This window comes from Pseudophryne corroboree, chromosome 4 (assembly GCF_028390025.1).
Source record: "Pseudophryne corroboree isolate aPseCor3 chromosome 4, aPseCor3.hap2, whole genome shotgun sequence".
In the NCBI taxonomy this organism is placed as follows: Eukaryota; Metazoa; Chordata; class Amphibia; order Anura; family Myobatrachidae; genus Pseudophryne; species Pseudophryne corroboree.
This window is the reverse complement of record NC_086447.1, coordinates 672,394,548-672,421,191: the sequence shown is the minus strand read 5'-3', so window position 1 is coordinate 672,421,191 and position 26,644 is coordinate 672,394,548. Positions and strand designations below refer to the sequence as shown.

Here is a 26,644-nt window from a genome sequence, read left to right as displayed (position 1 = left end):
GATACGGCCGCCCTCAAGGATCCAGCAGATAGGAGGCTGGAAACTACACTGAAGAGTATATACACACATACTGGTGTTATACTGCGACCGGCAGTAGCCTCAGCCTGGATGTGCAGTGCTGGGGTAGTGTGGTTGGATTCTCTGACTGAAAATATTGATACCCTGGATAGGGACAGTATTTTATTGACTCTAGAGCAATTAAAGGATGCTTTTCTTTATATGCGAGATGCTCAGAGGGATATTTGTACTCTAGCATCAAGAGTAAGCGCGATGTCCATATCTGCCAGAAGAAGTTTATGGACGCGACAGTGGTCAGGTGATGCGGATTCCAAAAGGCATATGGAAGTATTGCCATATAAAGGAGAGGAATTATTTGGGGTCGGTCTTTCGGACCTGGTGGCCACGGCAACTGCCGGCAAATCCACTTTTTTACCTCAGACCCCCTCCCAACAGAAAAAGACACCGTCTTTTCAGCCGCAGTCCTTTCGCTCCTATAAAAACAAGCGACCAAAAGGACAGTCTTATCTGCCGCGAGGCAGAGGAAAGGGTAAGAGAGGGCAGCAAGCAGCCCCTGCCCAGGACCAGAAGCCCGCCCCGGGTTCTACAAAGCCATCAGCATGACGCTGGGGCTTTACAAGCGGACTCAGGAGCGGTGGGGGGTCGACTCAAGATTTTCAGCAATCAGTGGGCTCGCTCACAAGTGGACCCGTGGATCCTGCAGATAATATCTCAGGGTTACATGTTGGAGTTCGAAAGGTCTCCCCCTCGCCGGTTCCTAAAGTCTGCTTTACCAACGTCTCCCTCAGAAAGGACGTCGGTTTTGGAAGCCATTCACAAGCTGTATTCTCAGCAGGTGATAGTCAAGGTACCCCTCCTACAACAGGGAAAGGGGTATTATTCCACACTATTTGTGGTACCGAAGCCGGACGGTTCGGTAAGACCTATTCTAAACCTGAAATCCTTGAACCTGTACATACAGAAATTCAAGTTCAAGATGGAGTCACTCAGAGCAGTGATAGCGAATCTGGAAGAAGGGGACTTCATGGTGTCCCTGGACATAAAAGATGCTTATCTGCATGTCCCAATTTACCCCTCACACCAAGGGTATCTCAGGTTCGTGATACAAGACTGTCATTATCAGTTTCAAACGCTGCCGTTTGGTTTGTCCACGGCCCCTCGGGTCTTTACCAAGGTAATGACCGAAATGATGGTTCTTCTACGAAGAAAAGGCGTATTAATTATCCCTTACTTGGACGATCTCCTGATAAGGGCAAAGTCCAGAGAACAGCTGGAAGTCGGTGTAGCACTAACCCAGGTAGTGCTTCAGCAACACGGGTGGATTCTGAATCTTCCAAAATCTCAATTGACCCCGACAACTCGTCTGCTGTTCCTGGGAATGATTCTGGACACGGTTCAGAAAAAGGTGTTTCTCCCGGAGGAGAAAGCAAGGGAGTTATCCGAACTTGTCAGGAACCTCCTAAAACCAGGAACTGTGTCAGTACATCAATGCACAAGAGTCCTGGGAAAGATGGTGGCTTCTTACGAAGCGATTCCATTCGGCAGATTCCATGCACGGACATTTCAGTGGGATCTGCTGGACAAATGGTCCGGATCGCATCTGCACATGCATCAGTGGATAACACTGTCACCAAGAACAAGGTTGTCTCTCCTGTGGTGGTTGCAGAGTGCCCATCTGTTAGAGGGCCGCAGATTCGGCATACAGGACTGGGTCCTGGTGACTACGGATGCCAGCCTACGAGGCTGGGGAGCAGTCACACAGGGAAGAAACTTCCAGGGCGTGTGGTCAAACCTGGAGACGTCCCTTCACATAAATATACTGGAGCTAAGAGCGATCTACAATGCTCTAAGCCTGGCAAAATCGCTGCTTCAGGGTCAGCCGGTGTTGATCCAGTCGGACAACATCACGGCAGTCGCCCACGTAAACCGACAAGGCGGCAGGAGAAGCAGAAGAGCAATGACAGAAGCTGCAAGGATTCTGCGCTGGGCGGAGAATCATGTCATAGCACTGTCAGCAGTGTTCATCCCGGGAGTGGACAACTGGGAAGCAGACTTCCTCAGCAGACACGACCTTCACCCGGGAGAGTGGGTACTTCATCCAGAAGTCTTCCACATGATTGTGAACCGTTGGGAAAGACCAAAGGTGGACATGATGGCGTCTCGCCTCAACAAAAAATTGGACAGATATTGCGCCAGGTCAAGAGACCCTCAGGCAATAGCTGTGGACGCTCTGGTAACACCGTGGGTGTACCAGTCAGTGTATGTGTTCCCTCCTCTGCCTCTCATACCAAAGGTACTGAGAATTATACGGAAAAGAGGAGTAAGAACAATACTGGTGGCTCCGGACTGGCCAAGAAGAACTTGGTATCCGGAACTTCAAGAGATGCTCACAGAGGATCCATGGCCTCTACCTCTAAGAAGGGATCTGCTTCAGCAGGGACCTTGTATGTTCCAAGACTTACCGCGTCTGCGTTTGACGGCATGGCGGTTGAACGCCAGATTCTAAAAGAAAAGGGCATTCCAGAGGAAGTTATTCCTACCTTGATTAAGGCTAGAAAGGAAGTGACTGTACAACATTATCACCGCATTTGGCGAAAATATGTTGCGTGGTGTGAGGCCAAGAAGGCTCCAACGGAAGAATTTCAATTGGGTCGATTCTTACATTTCCTGCAAGCAGGATTGTCTATGGGCCTAAAATTGGGGTCCATTAAAGTTCAAATTTCGGCCTTATCAATCTTCTTCCAGAAGGAATTGGCATCAGTGCCTGAAGTACAAACTTTTGTCAAAGGTGTACTACATATACAACCCCCAATAGTGCCTCCAGTGGCACCGTGGGATTTGAACGTAGTTTTGAATTTTCTCAAATCTCATTGGTTTGAGCCTCTAAAATCGGTAGATTTAAAATACCTTACATGGAAGGTAACCATGCTATTGGCCCTGGCTTCAGCCAGGAGAGTTTCAGAGTTGGCGGCTTTATCATACAAAAGCCCATATCTGATTTTCCATTCGGACAGGGCAGAACTGCGGACACGTCCTCATTTTCTCCCTAAGGTGGTTTCGGCTTTTCACTTGAACCAGCCTATTGTGGTGCCTGCGGCTACTAGCGACTTGGAGGACTCCAAGTTACTGGACGTTGTCAGAGCATTAAAAATATATATTTCAAGGACAGCTGGAGTCAGAAAATCTGACTCGTTGTTTATATTGTATGCACCCAACAAGATGGGTGCTCCTGCGTCTAAACAGACGATTGCACGTTGGATCTGTAGCACAATCCAACTTGCACATTCTGTGGCAGGCCTGCCACAGCCTAAATCTGTAAAGGCCCACTCCACAAGGAAAGTGGGCTCATCTTGGGCGGCTGCCCGAGGGGTCTCGGCATTACAACTTTGCCGAGCAGCTACGTGGTCAGGGGAGAACACGTTTGTAAAATTTTACAAATTTGATACTCTGGCTAAGGAGGACCTGGAGTTCTCTCATTCGGTGCTGCAGAGTCATCCGCACTCTCCCGCCCGTTTGGGAGCTTTGGTATAATCCCCATGGTCCTGACGGAGTCCCAGCATCCACTAGGACGTTAGAGAAAATAAGAATTTACTTACCGATAATTCTATTTCTCATAGTCCGTAGTGGATGCTGGGCGCCCATCCCAAGTGCGGATTGTCTGCAATACTTGTACATAGTTATTGTTACAAAGATCGGGTTATTACTATTGTTGTGAGCCATCTTTTCAGAGGCTACTTCGTTTTTTGTTATCATACTGTTAACTGGGTTCAGATCACAAGTTGTACGGTGTGATTGGTGTGGCTGGTATGAGTCTTACCCGGGATTCAAGATCCTTCCTTATTGTGTACGCTCGTCCGGGCACAGTACCTAACTGAGGCTTGGAGGAGGGTCATAGGGGGAGGAGCCAGTACGCACCATGTGATCCTAAAAGCTTTATTTAGATGTGCCCTGTCTCCTGCGGAGCCCGCTATTCCCCATGGTCCTGACGGAGTCCCAGCATCCACTACGGACTATGAGAAATAGAATTATCGGTAAGTAAATTCTTATTTTTATTTGGATCAACCCAATCAATTGGTCCTATTCAGGGAAGAGTTTGTGGACATCAATTTTTATCTCCCAATTTTTATTCATGGTTAATAACTACTGATATGCTGCAATTTTAATCATTATAATTTGTGTGTTATATATGTTATCTTATTATTAAAACAAATTATCAATTGTGAGCGCCCTCTGGATATTCATATCTATTTACTTATGTATGTTATCTGATATAATTGTTTCTAAATATAGCTCCTACCAGTCAGACACATCACACAGTACAATACATTTTCTTGAGGATAGAGGATCACTCACGTAACATCCACACAAACATGGCAAGAACATATTAATGCTGCAAAAATAAAGTCCTGGCTAGATTCCAAACCCAAAAATTCAGTACAGGGAGGCAGCAATGATAATCACAGTTGTAAAAATATGCACGCAATAATCCCAGTGAATCTGTAATGGGAAATATTGTAGATATAATAATTGTAGATCATAAACATAGCAACAACATGAAATGCTAAGCTGCTGTATCTAGAGCCAGTAGAATGTTGTCTTTTAATAGGAGCAAAGACATCAGAAATAAAATCATAATTGCTCCATTACAAAGCACCAATGAGATTTCACTGTCAAAGCTCAGTTTTGCATGCCAATTCACAAGATGTCCTAGAACTGCAAAGAGGGAAGAGAAGGAAAAAGTATGCATTAAATTAGTTTTGAGACAAGGCTGTGTGAATTAGATTTTGTTACACTAGAAAGGAGATATATTAAAAGTTATATGATCACTTTGTATAAATGTACTAAAGATCAATTTTTGAATATTTTATAATAACAATCTTAAAGTCCTCACAGAGTATATTATTATTATTATTACTACACTTTTTTATTTTTTATTTATATGGCACCTTAAGTGGTCTGCAGGGCTGTACAGAGGCAAACAGTATGACAGAACAACGTAAAACAGAACATTACATTGGCCAAAACATAAACAGGACACATGTAACAATTAGCACCACAAATCTCAGTGCACAATACATCTAGTAAGCAGGTGAGCGTCTAAGGTATGGGCATGTCAAAGATAGCAATGGCAAGACTAGTAATTCAAGAGACTGTGAAAGTGATGAAAGGCTACAAGCAGGCAGAATTTGGGAAGATGGCCAGTGTGTGGGTGAGAACTGCAATTAAAGTGCAAGAAAAGGGCTGAGAGACCAGGAGGGAGGAGGACCCTGCTCCTAGAAGCTTACAATCTAAGGTGAGGGGAGACAAACAGAAGACATGAGGCATGAGCAAGTCAATTGGGACCACATTGGGTTGAGAGATAGAAATGGCTGGGAAGGAGGGAGGTAGTGAGATTGAGATGGCTGGGGCAGTAGATGTAGGGAACAATGGAGTGGAGAGGGCCTTGTATGTAAGGGTAAGGAGTTTGAAGAGGATTTTGTATGCTAAGGGGAGCCAGTGCAGATTATGGCAGAGGGTAGTGGCAGAGGTGGAGCGGCAGATGTGGAGCGGTGGATCTAGCTGCAGCATTAAGCACAGATTGGAAAGGTGCGAGATGAGAACTTTGGAGACCAGTGAGAAGGTTGCAGTAGTCAAGCCATGAGATGATTAGTGAGTGGATAATAAGTTTAGTGGTGTTCTGTGAGAGGAATGACCTGATGCAAGTGATGTTGGGGAACTGGTACTGCCAGGAATGAGCCAGAGATAGAATGTGGAAGGATAGGGAGGAGTCAGGAGTGACACCTAAGCATCGGAGTTGGTACAAGATTTTGGCTTGAAGAACTGGGATATTAGCTGCGAATAAATTGGATCTTTACTCTTGTTTACAGTGATTCTCAAGAATTAGTATTTGTAGACTCTTTAAACAAATTTTATTTCTGTCAGAAGGCAACAGAAAAGTTTATAACTAAACTTGCAAAATATTCAATCGTCAACTTCAGGTTATGGATTTAAAAGCGAGTATAAAAGCTAAACATACAGACTTCTTGGGGTGATTTGTATCAATTGTCAGCATTTTAGATTATTAAAATGATAAATGGTGCTCTCATATAAATTACATCAATTTTCCCAATGAATGGAATAAACTTGTGATAAATTTAACTCATTTTGATTTTAGTTTTTAAAGTATACTTATAACTAAACAGACTGTGCTGATGTCATGCATCAACTAGATATTCTGTACAACTGTAAACACAACAGGTCTATAAGTAGTGACTTCAAGGAACCATATGGGTTTGACTTGTGCTTATGTATTGTAGACATGTTTCAAAATCAAGATAACAGAAACATTCAGACTGCAGCCAACCATTCACTAAAAATTATGATTTATGATTCTTTTGTAAGTTGATAAGTTGCATTCTCTGGACAGCTCCCAGAATGGCTGCAACTATTGTATTTTGGATGTGGGTAAAAGAATTCCCATAAAATGCTTGTTTAATGATCTGAGGACTGTTACTGGTTAATATGCTGATAAAATGGTTTCCTAAGTTTGGAGGGTAAAGGTCATATTAGATGTACAATCCTTTCCTTTTTCCATAACTCTTTGAGGCAATTAGGACTTTAGCGATAGTCATAAAAGGCAATAGGCACAAATGTATTTTCAATATTTATTTATATTTACATTTAAATGTTTATTTTATCACTTAAATTGACCATGGGGAAATTACAACACTAGTTTTGGGTGCTCATCAAATGTATCTTTAATTACTGACATTACTGTGTGTAGTATACTGCAGTATTTATACCTTATAAATGTTATTCTATATTGATGTGCTCTCCAAACTAATGAACAATGAGAATCAAAATCCAAGTTTAAATGGATTAACTTTGTATCATTGAACAGATAATGAAACAAATGCTTACTAAATACTGTACCTTTGTATTGTCTTTCAAACTTTAGTTGAATACTAATGAAAATATTAGAAATACAATATACTGTATTTAAATTGGTAACATTTTCAATACAGCACTGATTCAATCCTTTTCAGTGCTCTATATAATTATATGTTGCAGATTTTAATCTTGTAACTCTCAATGAGCCTCACAAATGTTCATATATAGTTTTGTGTTCTATTGAAAAAACAACACCAGAGTAAAATAAGTACATTTATACGAATTTCATTTTATTTTAATAAAAGTAAATAATAACAAATAAAAACTATACATAGTTTAAAGGGGATGACCATCCATCATGAAAGTTTATTTGTCTTTTAATAACAAAATCTCATAAAAATTCTTACCCTTTAAAATATATAATAGGTGGGGTAATTAGTATCAAACCTGGAAGAAAGGAGGACGAAGACAACAACATATCTGTAGAGATAGTTACCTGGACTGGCTAAGTTGCTGGTACCGAGAGAGAGAGAGAGAGAGAGAGAGAGAGAAAGGGAGATAGAAGTGTGTCTTTATAGTAGGGATGTGCACCGGAAATTTTTCGGGTTTTGTGTTTTGGTTTTGGGTTCGGTTCCGTGGCCGTGTTTTGGGTTCGAACGCATTTTGGCAAAACCTCACCGAATTTTTTTTGTCGGATTCGGGTGTGTTTTGGATTCGGGTGTTTTTTTCAAAAAACCCTAAAAAACAGCTTAAATCATAGAATTTGGGGGTCATTTTGATCCCAAAGTATTATTAACCTCAATAACCATAATTTCCACTCATTTTCAGTCTATTCTGAACACCTCACAATATTATTTTTAGTCCTAAAATTTGCACCGAGGTCGCTGGATGACTAAGCTCAGCGACCCAAGTGGCCGACACAAACACCTGGCCCATCTAGGAGTGGCACTGCAGTGTCACGCAGGATGGCCCTTCCAAAAAACACTCCCCAAACAGCACATGACGCAAAGAAAAAAAGAGGCGCAATGAGGTAGCTGTGTGACTAAGCTCAGTGACCCAAGTGGCCGACACAAACAACTGGCCCATCTAGGAGTGGCACTGCAGTGTCACGCAGGATGGCCCTTCCAAAAAACACTCCCCAAACAGCACATGACGCAAAGAAAAAAAGAGGCGCAATGAGGTAGCTGTGTGAGTAAGCTAAGCGACCCTAGTGGCCGACACAAACACCTGGCCCATCTAGGAGTGGCACTGCAGTGTCAGGCCGGATGGCCCTTCCAAAAAATACTCCCCAAACAGCACGTGACGCAAAGAAGAAAAAAAAGAGGCGCAATGAGGTAGCTGTGTGACTAAGATAAGTTACCCTAGTGGCCGACACAAACACCTGGTCCATCTAGGAGTGGCACTGCAGTGTCACGCAGGATGGCCCTTCCAAAAAATACTCCCCAAACAGCACATGACGCAAAGAAGAAAAAAAAGAGGCGCAATGAGGTAGCTGTGTGACTAAGATAAGCGACCCTAGTGGCCGACACAAACACCTGGCCCATCTAGGAGTGGCACTGCAGTGTCACGCAGGATGGCCCTTCCAAAAAACACTCCCCAAACAGCACATGACGCAAAGAAAAATGAAAGAAAAAAGAGGTGCAAGATGGAATTGTCCTTGGGCCCTCCCACCCACCCTTATGTTGTATAAACAGGACATGCACACTTTAACCAACCCATCATTTCAGTGACAGGGTCTGCCACACGACTGTGACTGAAATGACGGGTTGGTTTGGACCCCCACCAAAAAAGAAGCAATTAATCTCTCCTTGCACAAACTGGCTCTACAGAGGCAAGATGTCCACCTCATCATCATCCTCCGATTCATCACCGTGTACATCCCCCTCCTCACAGATTATCAATTCGCCCCCACTGGAATCCACCATCACAGCTCCCTGTGTACTTTGTGGAGGCAATTGCTGCTGGTGAATGTCTCCATGGAGGAATTGATTATAATTCATTTTAATGAACATCATCTTCTCCACATTTTCTGGAAGTAACCTCGTACGCCGATTGCTGACAAGGTGAGCGGCGGCACTAAACACTCTTTCGGAGTACACACTTGTGGGAGGGCAACTTAGGTAGAATAAAGTCAGTTTGTGCAAGGGCCTCCAAATTGCCTCTTTTTCCTGCCAGTATACGTACGGACTGTCTGACGTGCCTACTTGGATGCGGTCACTCATATAATCCTCCACCATTCTTTCAATGGTGAGAGAATCATATGCAGTGACAGTAGACGACATGTCCGTAATCGTTGGCAGGTTCTTCAGTCCGGACCAGATGTCAGCATCAGCAGTCGCTCTAGACTGCCCTGCATCACCGCCAGCGGGTGGGCTCGGAATTCTGAGCCTTTTCCTCGCACCCCTAGTTGCGGGAGAATGTGAAGGAGGAGATGTTGACAGGTCGCGTTCCGCTTGACTTGACAATTTTCTCACCAGCAGTTCTTTGAACCCCTGCAGACTTGTGTCTGCAGGAAAGAGAGATACAACGTAGGTTTTAAATCTAGGATCGAGCACGGTGGCCAAAATGTAGTGCTCTGATTTCAACAGATTGACCACCCGTGAATCCTTGTTAAGCGAATTAAGGGCTCCATCCACAAGTCCCACATGCCTAGCGGAATCGCTCAGTGTTAGCTCCTCCTTCAATGTCTCCAGCTTCTTCTGCAAAAGCCTGATGAGGGGAATGACCTGACTCAGGCTGGCAGTGTCTGAACTGACTTCACGTGTGGCAAGTTCAAAAGGTTGCAGAACCTTGCACAACGTTGAAATCATTCTCCACTGCGCTTGAGACAGGTGCATTCCACCTCCTATATCGTGGTCAGTTGTATAGGCTTGAATGGCCTTTTGCTGCTCCTCCAACCTCTGAAGCATATAGAGGGTTGAATTCCACCTCGTTACCACTTCTTGCTTCAGATGATGGCAGGGCAGGTTCAGGCGTTTTTGGTGTTGCTCCAGTCTTCTGTACGTGGTGCCTGTACGCCGAAAGTGTCCCGCAATTCTTCTGGCCACCGACAGCATCTCTTGCACGCCCCTGTCGTTTTTTAAATAATTCTGCACCACCAAATTCAAGGTATGTGCAAAACATGGGACGTGCTGGAATTTGCCCAGATTTAATGCACACACAATATTGCTGGCGTTGTCCGATGCCACAAATCCACAGGAGAGTCCAATTGGGGTAAGCCATTCTGCGATGATCTTCCTCAGTTGCCGTAAGAGGTTTTCAGCTGTGTGCGTATTCTGGAAAGCGGTGATACAAAGCGTAGCCTGCCTAGGAAAGAGTTGGCGTTTGCGAGATGCTGCTACTGGTGCCGCCGCTGCTGTTCTTGCGGCGGGAGTCAATACATCTACCCAGTGGGCTGTCACAGTCATATAGTCCTGAGTCTGCCCTGCTCCACTTGTCCACATGTCCGTGGTTAAGTGGACATTGGGTACAAATGCATTTTTTAGGACACTGGTGAGTCTTTTTCTGAGGTCTGTGTACATTTTCGGTATCGCCTGCCTAGAGAAATGGAACCTAGATGGTATTTGGTACCGGGGACACAGTACCTCAAACAAGTCTATAGTTGGCTCTGCAGTAATGATGGATACCGGAACCACGTTTCTCACCGCCCAGGATGCCAAGGCCTCAGTTATCCGCTTTGCAGCAGGATGACTGCTGTGATATTTCATCTTCCTCGCAAAGGACTGTTGGACAGTCAATTGCTTGGTGGAAGTAGTAAAAGTGGTCTTACGACTTCCCCTCTGGGATGACCATCGACTCCCAGCAGCAACAACAGCAGCGCCAGCAGCAGTAGGCGTTGCATCGGAGGAATCCCAGGCAGGAGAGGACTCGTCAGAATTGCCAGTGACATGGCTGTCGCCCAAAGTTTTTGAACTTGTCACTGACTTATGATGAATGCGCTGCAGGTGACGTATAAGGGAGGATGTTCCGAGGTGGTTAACGTCCTTACCCCTACTTATTACAGCTTGACAAAGGCAACACACGGCTTGACACCTGTTGTCCGCATTTCTGTTTAAATACTTCCACACCGAAGAGCTGATTTTTTTGGTATTTTCACCAGGCATGTCAATGGCCATATTCCTCCCACGGACAACAGGTGTCTCCCCGGGTGCCTGACTTAAACAAACCACCTCACCATCAGAATCCTCCTTGTCAATTTCCTCCCCAGCGCCAGCAACACCCATATCCTCCTCATCCTGGTGTACTTCAACACTGACATCTTCAATATGACTATTAGGAACTGGACTGCGGGTGCTCCTTCCAGCACTTGCAGGGGGCGTGCAAATGGTGGAAGGCGCATGCTCTTCACGTCCAGTGTTGGGAAGGTCAGGCATCGCAACCGACACAATTGGACTCTCCTTGGGGATTTGTGATTTCGAAGAACGCACAGTTCTTTGCTGTGCTTTTGCCAGCTTAAGTCTTTTCATTTTTCTAGCGAGAGGCTGAGTGCTTCCATCCTCATGTGAAGCTGAACCACTAGCCATGAACATAGGCCAGGGCCTCAGCCGTTCCTTGCCACTCCGTGTGGTAAATGGCGTATTGGCAAGTTTACGCTTCTCCTCCGACGATTTTATTTTAGATTTTTGAGTCCTTTTTTTACTGATATTTTGTGTTTTGGATTTTACATGCTCTGTACTATGACATTGGGCATCGGCCCTGGCAGACGACGTTGATGGAATTTCATCGTCTCAGCCATGACTGGTGGCAGCAGCTTCAGCACGAGGTGGAAGTGGATCTTGATCTTTCCCTATTTTTGGAACCTCAACATTTTTGTTCTCCATATTTTAATAGGCACAACTAAAAGGCACCTCAGGTAAACAATGGAGATGGATGGATACTAGTATACTTATGGATGACGAGTGACTGACGACACAGAGGTAGCTACAGCCGTGGACTACTGTACTGCGTCTGCTAGTATAGAGATGATAATGATATAAAAAATATATATATATCCCTACTGCAGGTATATATAATATAATGACGGACCTGCTGGACACTGTCAGCAGACTCCTAAACTACTAGTATGAAGAAGATAGAAAAAAAAACCCCACCACAGGTAGGTATACAATTATGGACGAGCACTGACGACACAGAGGTAGCTACAGCCGTGGACTACCGTACTGCATCTGCTAGTATAGAGATGATAATGATATAAAAAATATATATATATCACTACTGCAGGTATATATAATATAATGACGGACCTGCTGGACACTGTCAGCAGACTCCTAAACTACTAGTATGAAGAAGATAGAAAAAAAAACCCCACCACAGGTAGGTATACAATTATGGACGAGCACTGACGACACAGAGGTAGCTACAGCCGTGGACTACCGTACTGCGTCTGCTAGTATAGAGATGATAATGATATAAAAAATATATATATATCACTACTGCAGGTATATATAATATAATGACGGACCTGCTGGACACTGTCAGCAGACTCCTAAACTACTAGTATGAAGAAGATAGAAAAAAAACCCCACCACAGGTAGGTATACAATTATGGACGAGCACTGACGACACAGAGGTAGCCACAGCCGTGGACTACCGTACTGCGTCTGCTAGTATAGAGATGATAATGATATAAAAAAAATATATATATCACTACTGCAGGTATATATAATATAATGACGGACCTGCTGGACACTGTCAGCAGACTACTAAACTACTAGTATGAAGAAGATAGAAAAAAAAAAACCCACCACAGGTAGGTATACAATTATGGACGAGCACTGACGACACAGAGGTAGCCACAGCCGTGGACTACCGTACTGCGTCTGCTAGTATAGAGATGATAATGATATAAAATATATATATATATCACTACTGCAGGTATATATAATATAATGACGGACCTGCTGGACACTGTCAGCAGACTCCTAAACTACTAGTATGAAGAAGATAGAAAAAAAAACCCCACTACAGGTAGGTATACAATTATGGACGAGCACTGATGACACAGAGGTAGCTACAGCCGTGGACTACCGTACTGCGTCTGCTAGTATAGAGATGATAATGATATAAAAAATATATATATATCACTACTGCAGGTATATATAATATAATGACGGACCTGCTGGACACTGTCAGCAGACTCCTAAACTACTAGTATGAAGAAGATAGAAAAAAAAACCCCACCACAGGTAGGTATACAATTATGGACGAGCACTGACGACACAGAGGTAGCTACAGCCGTGGACTACCGTACTGCGTCTGCTAGTATAGAGATGATAATGATATAAAAAATATATATATATCACTACTGCAGGTATATATAATATAATGACGGACCTGCTGGACACTGTCAGCAGACTCCTAAACTACTAGTATGAAGAAGATAGAAAAAAAAACCCACCACAGGTAGGTAGACAATTATGGACGAGCACTGACGACACGGAGGTAGCTACAGCCGTGGACTACCGTACTGCGTCTGCTAGTATAGAGATGATAATGATATAAAAAAAATATATATATCACTACTGCAGGTATATATAATATAATGACGGACCTGCTGGACACTGTCAGCAGACTCCTAAACTACTAGTATGAAGAAGATAGAAAAAAAAAACCCACCACAGGTAGGTATACAATTATGGATGAGCACTGACGACACAGAGGTAGCTACAGCCGTGGACTACCGTACTGCGTCTGCTAGTATAGAGATGATAATGATATAACAAATATATATATATCACTACTGCAGGTATATATAATATAATGACGGACCTGCTGGACACTGTCAGCAGACTCCTAAACTACTAGTATGAAGAAGATAGAAAAAAAAAACCCACCACAGGTAGGTATACAATTATGGACGAGCACTGACGACACAGAGGTAGCCACTGCCGTGGACTACCGTACTGCGTCTGCTAATATAGAGATGATAAAGATGATAGAGATGAACAAAAAAAAATATAACACTACTGCGTGTACACTTTTATATAATATAATGAATTGCGGACCTGCTGGACACTGTCAGCAGAATGCGTTTATAGAATAAAAAAAAAACACCACAGGAGTGTTTAACTTTTTCAGGCAGACAATATACTGGTGGTCACTGGTCAGTCACACTGGCAGCAAAAGTGTGCACTGTACTCCTGCTATAACTGCACCCCAGTCTCCCCCACAATTCAGCTGTGTGAGCAGTGAGCACTCAGCACAGTCAGATATACATAGATGATATTATCATGCAGCACACTGAGGCTGAGCACAGATATGGTATGTGACTGTGTATCGTTTTTTTTCAGGCAGAGAACGGATTATATTAAATAATAAATAAAACTGGTGGTGGTCACTAGTAACTATCAGCAAAACTCTGCACTCTGAGTACTCCTAATGCTCCCCAAAATTACTAAGTTAGTAGTAAATCAACTCAAGTGTCTCTATCTATTCTAACGGAGAGGACGCCAGCCACGTCCTCTCCCTATCAATCTCAATGCACGTGTGAAAATGGCGGCGACGCGCGGCTCCTTATATAGAATCCGAGTCTCGCGATAGAATACGAGCCTCGCGAGAATCTGACAGCGGGATGATGACGTTCGGGCGCGCTTGGGTTAACCGAGCAAGGCGGGAAGATCCGAGTCTGCCTCAGACCCGTGTAAAAAGGCTGAAGTTCGGGGGGGTTCGGATTCCGAGGAACCGAACCCGGTCATCTCTACTTTATAGTTGACTATATTAAGGTTTCAGTAAACTTCAATTTAAAGCAAAAATCCCAGTACAATTTTTGCTACCTATTGGGCCACAAGCTTACCTTAGTGTCAACCAGCAGTCAGTTTTTAATGCCCTTATTTTAGATGCACATACTGCACATACCAATACATCCCAATAGACACACTTTCTTGGACAGTCCCAATTATTACAAGTGTGATGTACTGGAAAGACCATGACCTTGAGAACACATGGGCAATATATGCTGGCCCTATTTGCCCTCACTGTCCCATTGATAATATAATAGCCTCCGAGTTGCCAGAGGTGCCGAATTTTCTGTGAGTCTGCCCATTTTGTTTAAAGCAGCAATCATTTACAAGGCAAAACCAACCTGGTATTACCTTGTAAATGATTGTTGCTTTAAAAAACTGGCAGACTCACAGAAAGTCTCACATCTCCGGCAACTTGGAGGCTATTATATATAGCCTGGGGTGTCAATATTTAGAAATGCCTTTGCCCTATTGTACATACAGTTGAGTGCATGGGTAATACATAGCGTATATAAAGTATAATGTTTATAAAGGGACAAGCTCCTGTTTCTGGATGCCAACATAGACCAAACCACACACAGGGATACCAATTATTGCAATGTGCTGCTGTGTGATTCTTGAACAACTTTACTTCAGGCTTACTTTTAATTGTTATCTTATCTTGTTTTAGGTACACCAAAATGAAGACAGCTACCAATATTTACATTTTTAATCTTGCCCTAGCAGATGCCCTGGCAACAAGTACTCTGCCATTTCAAAGTGTGAACTATCTTATGGGAACATGGCCCTTTGGTAATATTGTATGTAAAATTGTTATATCAATAGACTACTATAATATGTTCACTAGTATTTTTACCCTGACTACAATGAGTGTTGACCGGTACATAGCCGTCTGCCATCCAGTGAAAGCTCTTGACTTCAGGACGCCACGAAATGCTAAAATGGTTAACGTTTGCAACTGGATTCTTTCTTCTGCAATTGGTTTGCCTGTAATGGTCATGGCAACAACAAAATATGAGAGAGGTGAGTAGAGTACAATGAAAAAGAAATAAATCAATATAAACAGACTTTTTCAACTCATGTTGCTTAATGTTAACCTACAAACCTTTCCTTACTTGTGAGACATAGATAAGAGAACTTCCTGCAGATAACAAAAAATAGGTCTTCTACCCTTACATTCAAGATATATGACCTGGTTCTCTGAATATTATATGCACAATGATATCACTACTGTATCTTGTATATTCTTTATTAGAGTATGAATAACATTTCTAGAAGTAAACTATAACCATGCCTTATACACAGACATTTTGGCTTGATAGATAGGTAGATAGATAGATAGATAGATAGATAGATAGATAGATAGATAGATAGATAGATAGATAGATCATGTAAAAAATAATATTCTAAATTGTTTCTGAAGTTTCAAGAACTAATTCAAATAACTTGTATGCATTTTTTGTAACATCCTGATTGGGAGAATCCATTTAACAACCTTTAGCTACAATATGTTATAGAGGTGAATTACAGCATATCAAAGACATGTTTTATGATATGGTGTTTTTCAGCCTAATTATACTTACAGAACAGATAGGTATGATGTTTTATCTTCTAAAAAATTTTTTTAAATTACTGGACTTAACAATGACAAAAGTTGCTGTTCTCTAAAACTACAGTATAGAAGAGTGTTAGCAAAAAATGTAAAGTGAAAGCCGCAATACATACAATTTAATCAACAATGGCTCTTTTTCTATTTAGTGCAAGAAAGATATGAATGAAAGTGTCTAATTGGTTGCTTTAGCTGTTTATAACAAAATAATCCATATTGTCTAACTTACACTAGACAGATAGCTGGTTAGTTGTTGATGTTCAGTGCATATTTTGGACCTAAATACAATGATCATAGATTAACAAACCCAAATAACTAGAAGATAATATAAGAAAATGAAACACAAGTTCCATAATCAGTAGTAGATTTCAGTAAAATAGCCTAATCTTTTGTAGATTCCATAATATACATGATAATTTACTGAATATTCAAAGAGTAAAAAATCTAGATATAGACAGAAGAGATATATGACTAGTTAATCACAAATTAACAAAAATTCTCAGTATGACATCAATTAAGATCCTCACAGATTCACTCCAATGCTCAAGATTTAGAATTTCACAGACACTATTGTAGTGTAGCTAAAATGGAGATGAAATGAAATTTAGCAGAACATTCTGTCCAATTAATTTCATGGATCATTCCTCTGGATGTGAATCACACATTTCAGCTCTTATCTAGCTTTGTGCAGAACAAAATACATTTGAACAACGAGCATAGCTCTAGTAAAGTCAGGCATCAGTTTCTTTGAAGAGAGCATCCAAATTCAACTGTGTGGTATTAGATGTGTCAATATATGGTACTAAAAGCTTTATCATGAACATAAGCTAAGTATCTCTGTCTCATTCTAGTTAAGGCATGAAGTATTACAAAATTTTCAAACTATATTCCTTTATGTCCATGTGTTAGTTAATATTTGACAGTTATTAACTAACTTTATGAATTTACAGTTAATTAAATATTATAAAATTGTATAGAATCCAGTAAGATAAATTGTGGACAAAGTATACTTGAGATTTCAACAAATAATACAAGTAGCCCTTTATATTACTTTGCGTGTTTTTCTTCCAAGAAATTATGTTATATTATTTGCATTTTTACATTTACATAAATTATGTCCTACTTTGTTGATAGACACTCCATAATGGCAATTTTGGCAGATTGGCAACAAACATTATACTGGTTTAAATAATAGTTTTAGCAAAATCAATTGTGAAAATAGTATTTTGATAATTGAAAAGGTACCCATGTCTTAGGATGCTAGCTTAACCACTTAACTGATATATTTTTTTAAACAAAAAAAAAAAACAGTTTAAAAAATGAATTTAAATATTTTATAAAAAAAATATGCCTAGGGGATGTCATGCAAACCCTCTGTCCATAGGCCTAATTTAAAAAAATGACCCACCCCCATTTGCCAATAGAACTACCACAGTGACAATGGATCTCAACTAACATTTTCCCCCACCCACTTAGTGGTAAGGTATTCCCTGTTGTATAACTCCCCCAGCCCTGGTGTAATACATCCCCACTTTTCACACTCCCCCCTGTGACTGGTGTAATTGTTTTTACTATTACCCCCCCAAGCATGAGAGTTAAATTACTTTAATGGGGCATTACCCCCATGCCACACCCCACTGTAAGCAGATCCCCCCATGAGGGTATTACTCCCACTACCACATTGGGCATCACTCTTCATAGATAGAGTGCAGCAGAGTATTAGAAGGGTCAGTCCCACCTGTAGCAGCTGATCTCTGCACTAGCAGAGATCATCCAGATAGTGCTTAGAGAGAATTTAAGATTTTATCCTTCTAATTTTGTCCAAAGAGCATGCGCTCCATTTGCATGGAATTTTGGGTCTTGACAGAGTAAATCCATTCTGCCTATCTACAGAATGGTTTTCCTTTTTAAAAATTGGGGGATACAGTACAGCAGGACAGCATGGTTGCATGGGATGTAACCATATCAGCTAAAGCCCAGCTTGCTCCAGCCACATCCCATGTAATCTCACCAGTTAAATGGTTAATGTATAGTATTGACTCAAATACTCCCAGCACAAGTGCTGATATAATACTGGTAAATGCATACCTATGGGTTCCTTTCTCATACCATTTACACGATTTTCTTAGTGATAGAAATGGTAGGTAAAGAATGACATTAGCAGAGGAGGGGGCATGGCCTAATGACATGTTTTTATGAAAATGCATCATTTAGGCCCCACCCCTATGTAAATATGTAACAATTGCAGTAATTTGCCCGTGACCTCAGGGTGCAAATAGCCCAACCCCGCCGCTGTCACCGTCCACCTGCCTCTACTCTCTGGGCTTCTCCTGGAAAACAAACAAGTAAATTTGGCAGGTTTGAATCAAAGGAATTTAAAATTAAGGGCTTAATTCAGACCTAATTGCAGCAGCAAATTTGTTAGCTAATGGTAAAAAATATGTGCACTGCAGGTGTGGCAGATATAACATTTGCAGAGAGAGCTAGATTTGGGTGGTTTATATTGTTTATGTGTAGGGTAAATACTTGATGCTTTATTTTTACACTGTAATTTAGATTTCAGTTTGAACACACTCCACCCAAATCTAACTCTCTTTGCACATGTTATATCTGCCCCCCCTGCAGTGCACATGGTTTTGCCCATTAGCTAACAAATTTGCTGCTACGATCAGGTCTGAATTAGGCCCTAAATGTAGTGTAAAAATAAAGCTGTTCAGAATTTGTGCAATGTTGTACATGCAAAAACAGCCAGCACTTACCCTACCTGCAAACAGTATAGTATATTTGTACCCCCTGCATTGCAGCATTTGTCCAGATTCGCCCTGAGTCTTTTAAAAGCCACGGAGGATATCTTTATTATAATTTCTCAAAAGAAATGCGGTATGCATATTACATATTAACATATTAACTGCTATCTACTGTATACAATAAAAAAGAACTGTTGTACAATAAACATACTAACACATTTAATTGATTTTTCTTTAGGTTCTACTGATTGTGCTGTTTTATTTCCACATCCATCTTGGTACTGGGATAATCTTATGAAAATATGTGTTTTCATTTTTGCTTTTATAATGCCAGTCCTTATAATAACAGTATGCTATGGAATGATGATCTTACGACTCAAGAGTGTCCGCATGCTTTCTGGGTCCAAAGAGAAGGACAGAAATCTCAGAAGAATCACCAGGATGGTGCTTGTTGTAGTGGCCGTGTTCATTGTCTGCTGGACTCCTATTCACATTTATGTGATCATTAAAGCCTTGATCAGTGTCCCTCCTTCTCTCTTTCAGACAGTGACATGGCATGTGTGTATTGCGCTAGGTTACACAAACAGCTGCCTTAATCCAGTCCTTTATGCTTTTCTGGATGAAAACTTTAAGAGATGCTTCAGAGAATTTTGCATTCCTACATCTTCAACCATTGAGCAGCAGAATTCTACCCGCATGCGTCACAATACACGTGAACATGTGTCCACTGCTAACACGGTGGATAGGACTAACCATCAGGTATGACTAGCCGTGGAAATGTCTTCTCTGGATTCAGGAGTTCCTGCAGGAGATGACATGACTTCAGAAGTTACTCAGATAACTACAGGGCTTTAATTTCCAGATGGCATTAGGCTAAAGAACAGGATTGTATTTATGTTTGGTACAGTAAGCATAATATCCAAGCACTTTTAGCATGGAGGTTGAAGAATGTCACTGCCTGGAGTTTATATTTCCGCTGACAAGGCAACATCCATATGTTGCATCTAATATATTTATAGTAAAAATGTACAGTAACAAGATGATAAGTAACATTATGATAAGTGATATGATAACGTGATAAGTGATATGCTTAAGAGGGTATTTATTGGAGCATGGAGAGAGAGAGGGAGAAGCACTAACCAATCAGCTTCGAACTCTCATTTTACAGGCTCTGTTTGAAAATGTCAAGAGCTGTTTGGTTAGTGCTTTATCTCTTACTATGCTCTGATTAATAAATTGGAATGCCATGAATAATTCAGAATGAATTGTTTGGTACTGGGGTTTTTTTTTAGGAAGAAAAAGGGTTTTATGTAGATATCTAATCATTTTATGAAAATCTATCATAAGCGAATTGTGAGTTTCAGTAGACACAAAAAGACAACAAAAAGTATAACGTATGTACTGTAAATAAGCTTTGTATAAACACAATTTTGGTGCCAATTTCAAAACTATTTTCCAAGATTCCAGTTTAATTATTTTTTTCTCATGTACTTGATAAGTGACAGTAAAAGCATGAAAATACTACAAACAGGAATAGCCATTTTGGTAGAGAAGCCAGTCTACCAAAAATAAGACAATACCATATTGTTAACTTTATATATCCTAGTATTTGCTAAATCACTCAGAGAGAATGCAGTATGTATAATATATAAATAATTGAAAAGCCATAAAACAAGACAAAGAATAACACAAAAATGTAGAATCAACATGTTGTCTCAAGCAGAGAAGCAAAAACATGGATCATTCTAATAAGATATTTTTAGTGGCAAACTTTTATACAATACTTCAAAATTATGCTTTTACCTTAAATAGTAAAAAAAATATAGACATTTTTACCAACTAAGATGCACAATGTGCTGATGTTACTGTTGGGAGGCTGCTTTCAAAAAATGTATTAGAAGAACAGGGTGCAAAGTTGCCAATATGCAACTCAAAATCCATGCAGATGGTATGTCCAATCATGTACTATATGGAAACATGTCATTTTTATTTTTAAGAAGGTTCTTATTCAAAACACAATGTCTTTTTATATGGCCGCAGCAATAGGAAAACAAATGTAGTCAGATAATTTTTTATAAGAAATTGGAAAATCAGCCATTAATTTTTGAATAGTAAATCAATGTTATATGTTCAGTTTATTTTATTTTATTTACTTTGGGCAGTTGTGTTTAGATTCATGGTGCAGATAAATCTTCACCACGTGAAAATATGTAAGCATACAATCATTGTACTGGATAAGTACATAAATATATTATGATCATGGAAAATAAATATATATATTTTTTAAATTAAAATGTATAACTCAACACAGTGGCACAAAATAAGGGGGTGTGGTGGATAACATTCTGTGTTGCCTTATTGTTAAACCTGACCTTGTAAATATGACCAAAAGTATTTTATTGATATAATAATGTTGTCTGTATATTATTGTCTACAGTAAGGGCAATGGAACCTCTTGGTCTTGTCTACAATAAGGGATTGATAACTAGATAAAATTGAGAATTGTTAGTACTTTATAGCAAATTAAAGTATTATAACTGCAGATATAGAATAGTTTATATATATATATATACCCAGGTATAAATTTAGCTACAGTGTTTCTCTCATTCTGTGTACATTATGTATTAATGAATCTAGTCTAAAGCTGCTTACAATGTGATATCTGCATAAGCATTTATGATAATGAAATAGATTGGCTTTGTGAGAGTCACATTACTATTAAATAACAAATGTAATGAATGATACTAAATATACATTGAAGGTTACATATGTTTATTACATGTCTATGATGACAATAATTTTAAAATAAGTACACATATTTATGTTTTTTTGTTTTTTACTGAGGCATCTGTCACTTAAGCAAAGATATAGCAAATTCATAGGAACTTTTTTATTATTTATTTATTTATTCATTCATGTTATAAATTTATGTAGCGCATGTAATTTTACTGATTTTGTAGGGAAAAAAAAGTGTTTGTAAGCCAGTTTTTGCTACTTGGGATTCGGGTCTATTTTTAAATCTTATCCCTCTCCCTTCTGTAAAACGTGCAGAAAAATCAGTTTCAGCATGGATTTAATATTCCCACAATGTACCAAAAGCTGGGATATCTATTGCATTAAGTATTGCAAATGGCAAGACTGTGGATAAAATTAGGTTATTATATCATGAAGAGAGATATAGGGCTGTGTGGAGACACCAGACTTGTTTGACCTGTTATTTCAATTTAATCATAAATAGTAATTTTATTTCATTGTTAAATTACAGCTTGTAAGATTACTAGCAGCTAGCAGACAACTGTTAAACAAAAACATTGTTTAGCAAAATAAAAGATGGTTATAAATGAAAAAACCTAACCAAAACAATATTTTGTGTCTTATAAAAAGGGATGCTGTATATAAACAGCACCATTTGTTTTTGTTTTTTTAATGCTCAAACTAATAGCTCTGCCAATATACATTACAATGCAAACATGAAGGATGTAATCATGATTTTTCATATTAACTACATAATAAAAAGCTGCAGACACAATCCATCACATGCATTTCTATACAACAGCCAGTTACAATGTTTTTCGTTTTTTAATTTTCTTCTTTTAATTTATCTTTCAATTGAAATAAAAAATAGAAGAACTGTCCGTTTATTCATTACATTTTCATTTTCCAACCTTAGTCCTCAAGGCACACTAATAGTCCATGTTTTAGTGATATTCATGCTTGAGCACAGATTACTTAATTAGTACCTTAGTTATTTTGATTTACCTATCTCTTTTGAAGCATGGATTTCATTAAAACCTGCACTGTTATTGTAACATGAGGACCGAGGTTGGGAATGCCTGACGTAGAGGTTAGCAATTTTGTTTGCAGTTCATAGAGAGTGGCTGATGCAGAGTTGTCTCTAAATTCAGTTGTAATTGTGTGTACAGTTGGTGTAAAGCTGCAAATATTGCAAGATGCATGCATGTCAGGCCCACATCATATACAGTTATTATCTTATCCATTTATTTTTATTGCAAAATACACATTCAGTATTTAGCATGAATAAACTACTTCTCCAAGAAAAAATATGAAAATTAAAAGTATTTGCTTAAAGAAGCACACAATGGCATAATATACTGTGTACTTAAACAATGGAAAAAAAAACACTAATTAGCACCAGCGATACACTTCCAAATTCCCAAACAGAAATCATTTGTAAATGGTGATGACCATCATTAGCATCATTATCAACATCCACTATTTGAACCTGTTCTTAGCCACATGCAAATAGTATGTCATTCTTAGCTTTTACCCCAAACTGCATACTGTACATACAATACTTTACCTTTCTATTGTATGGCAACTGATTGTAGGTTGTGATAGTACTTTCATTTTATATATAATTAAGATCTACTACTTAATATAAAACATTTTCTCCCAAGTATGTGCAAATTTGTAGTGTATATATATATATAGCACTGTACAGGTGGCACCTGTATATAATGCTTCAAGACAGCAGGATTGACATCAATGATGATATCAATCCTGCTGTGTTGAAGCATTATATCTGGGTGCCGCCTGTACAGTGCTATATTTTGGATCCCTGACCAAAGGAGTCTAAGGAAGGCACTGGTAAAGTTATCTCTTTATTAGGAGTGATGCGCAAACTATTTTTATATATATGTACTGGATGTATATATACAGGTTGAGTATCCCATATCCAAATATTCCAAAATACGGAATATTCTGAAATACAGACTTTTTTTTAGTGAGAGTGAGACAGTGAAACCTTTGTTTTTTGATGGCTCAATGTATACAAACCTTGTTTAATACACAAAGTTATTAAAAATATTGTATTAAATGACCTTCAGGCTGTGTGTATAAAGTGTATTTGAAACATACATGAATTGTGTGAATGTACACATACTTTGTTTAATGCACAAAGTTACAAAAAATATTGGCTACAATGACCTTCAGGCTGTGTGTATAAGGTGTATATGTAACATAAATGCATTCTGTGCTTAGATTTAGGTCCCAACACCATGATATCTCATTATGGTATGCAATTATTCCAAAATATGGAAAAATCCCATATCCAAAATACCTCTGGTCCCAAGCATTTTGGATAAGGGATACTCAATCTGTATATATATATATATAAATATATATATATAAAACAATAGTGGTAGGGCGCTCCAAGCAGGGTCACAGTATCCGTAGCCCTCTCCTTGGTCTTCGTATGATAATACATGCAGACAATTAAAAGTACAACATAATTTATTAAAATGTTCTTCTTAAAATTTCGAAGGTACAATGATTGTTCTTCCCTTTCTGGATCACAGTGGACATCACAGACAAAAACCCAATACATTTTGTCTCGTAAGAGACTTCATCAGGGGCGTGTGTCTACAATTCCAAAAATACATACAATAAGTACATTATATACAAAGATCATACATTAAAATTGGTGCTTCTGATTACAAATCAACATATTCCCACACACATAGAGCAAGAAAGAGAGTAAGAAAGCTGGTGGAGGAGAAACCATGAGAGCAATAACATTCTAATCACGGAATTAGTAATGGGACTCAAGTCCCAATCATTGCTGAACAATGTAGCATGTTTTATGAGCAAAAGATGCCTGAAGTGAATTACCCTAATTTTCCAAGTTTTATTTACTCTAAGCTATCAGATAAAATCAATATTTTTAACATTTTCATCAAAAAATATTGCCGCACAGTTTCAATAGTTACATTATGCAAATTTGCAATGGTTTGAAAAGTACTTGCATGAATTTAAAAAAAACTTCACCTACAGTATTTATCAATGTTTGTAGGCTACAGTATTAGTGCTTGCAGTCTTCTTGACTTGACTTAAATTACACATTTTTTTCTTTTTCAATGCACTCCCTGAAGTGCTGCATACTTACAATAGTAATTGTATAATCATGTTTAATCACAGAAATCTGCACTTTAACACACACATACCTTATCGTATTAAAAAATGGGTTACATATCACTTTTAGTACTTTTGTAATCCAGTTCTATTTTGCTAGCTAAATGCTAGTTCACAAGTAATAATTAGTAGAGACAGAAACATGGGGCAGGATGTAATAAAGTCAGAGTTCAATGGCAGTGTAGGATGCCAGCTGTGCTCTGACATTTTTTTAAAGGAGAAATCATGTACAAGGCATGGTTTTGTCTTGTACGTGATTGCCCCTTTAAAAAAATGTCCCGCACTGCCACTGAATTCAGACTTCATTACACCCCAACCATGCTTTCTGCCTTTCACATGTTGCTTGTCCAGAATTTTGTTTTCAATTATTACTCTCCTAGCCAAATAACAATGGCATCATCTTTTAAGCAATACATTTACAACATAAGGCATTATTTTATTCTGTCAAACATTATTTTATTAATGTAATCATATCTGCATGTGTGATACTGTATACCTTATGTAGACTTACAACAATAGACTATAGTATCAATAGAAAAAAAGTAAGTTTCATTTGTACTTCATTTTATAAATTAATTAAACTCCTTTGAAATGTGAAGAAATATATTATATGTGCCTCTGTTATGTTTTCCAGGAAGGTCAAATCGCTATGAGTTATTCTTTTTCTAATGCACAATATATTAAAATTCACCACAATTTAAATTTATTACATACAATTCTGTAAATTACTTGATTTTTAAGAGGAGAAGAGTTTTTGTCTTTATAATTGTTACAGGATTTTAATGATGTACAGTACTTCAAGATTAAGTATTTGTAACTGATGTCCAATTTGCTTTGGCATTAATCAAGTTAAGGTACAATACTAAAAACGTTTTATAATTATTTATAAAAAAAATAAATTCTCACATTTTGAGTTTTTTAGGTCTCCACAATACTGTGTACATTAGCATGTAGTAGTCTTGACAAATAATTAAATTATCATTAATGTGCATCTTTGTTGTTAATCATTTGTTTCTTGAATATGATATATTACACTCATAAAAAAAGAAACTTGTTCAACATATTCATTCAGTGTCAACCTGTTACAACAATAAGAATATGCTATTGTAACTATATTTACTGTAAGAATCACTAATGTGTTGTGAAAAGCTAATAAACACTTTAAGTATATTGAAATGCATTGACTTTTTTTCTTTTATTATAATTATTTTGTTCAGTGGCATCTGTTATATTTTTGCATATTAAAATAGATATCTGTTTTGCTTTAACTTGAAAAGCAAGACACATTTTCTTATGTATTAAAAATATATATAAAATAGCTGTCTCAGATGAAAAATGTGTCAGCTTTTAAATGTCACTGCAACACAAGAAAGGATTGCCATCCACCAGCAATTTTCTCATGAATCATAAAAGCAAACCTCTACACTGGATCTACTTGAACAGACCATTAATTCTGTACAAGGTTGCATTGTTAAATCTTGTGGACCACAGCATTCATTCTTCTTATTTTCAGGTTACTTCTAAATAGTAGAAATGCTTCTGAAAGAGGGGTCTAAAAGTGAGTGGAGAAAAACATTAAGGAGATATTTTTGGTTTCACAGAATGTGAGAATAAAGAAAATATAGCATACAATATTATTGACTTTGTATCCTGCTAATTTACAGATATTATTATTGCACTTTTGTAATATTATTAGAAAGCAGGCAAGCTAGATGGAAAATAATAATAAT

At 38.9% G+C, this 26,644-nt stretch overlaps 1 protein-coding gene across 1 annotated transcript in view; it reads left to right on the top strand.

The window, feature by feature from the left end:
* Positions 1–26,090, top strand: part of OPRM1 (opioid receptor mu 1) — a 168,925-nt gene extending 142,835 nt beyond the window's left edge. Inside the window, exons 2-3 of the mRNA XM_063917842.1 lie at positions 15,298–15,650; positions 19,222–26,090. Coding sequence (XP_063773912.1) covers positions 15,298–15,650; positions 19,222–19,748 — 880 coding nt within the window. The 3' untranslated portion in view covers positions 19,749–26,090. The remainder of the gene's footprint in view (positions 1–15,297; positions 15,651–19,221) is intronic.
* Positions 26,091–26,644: the final 554 nt, after the last annotated feature.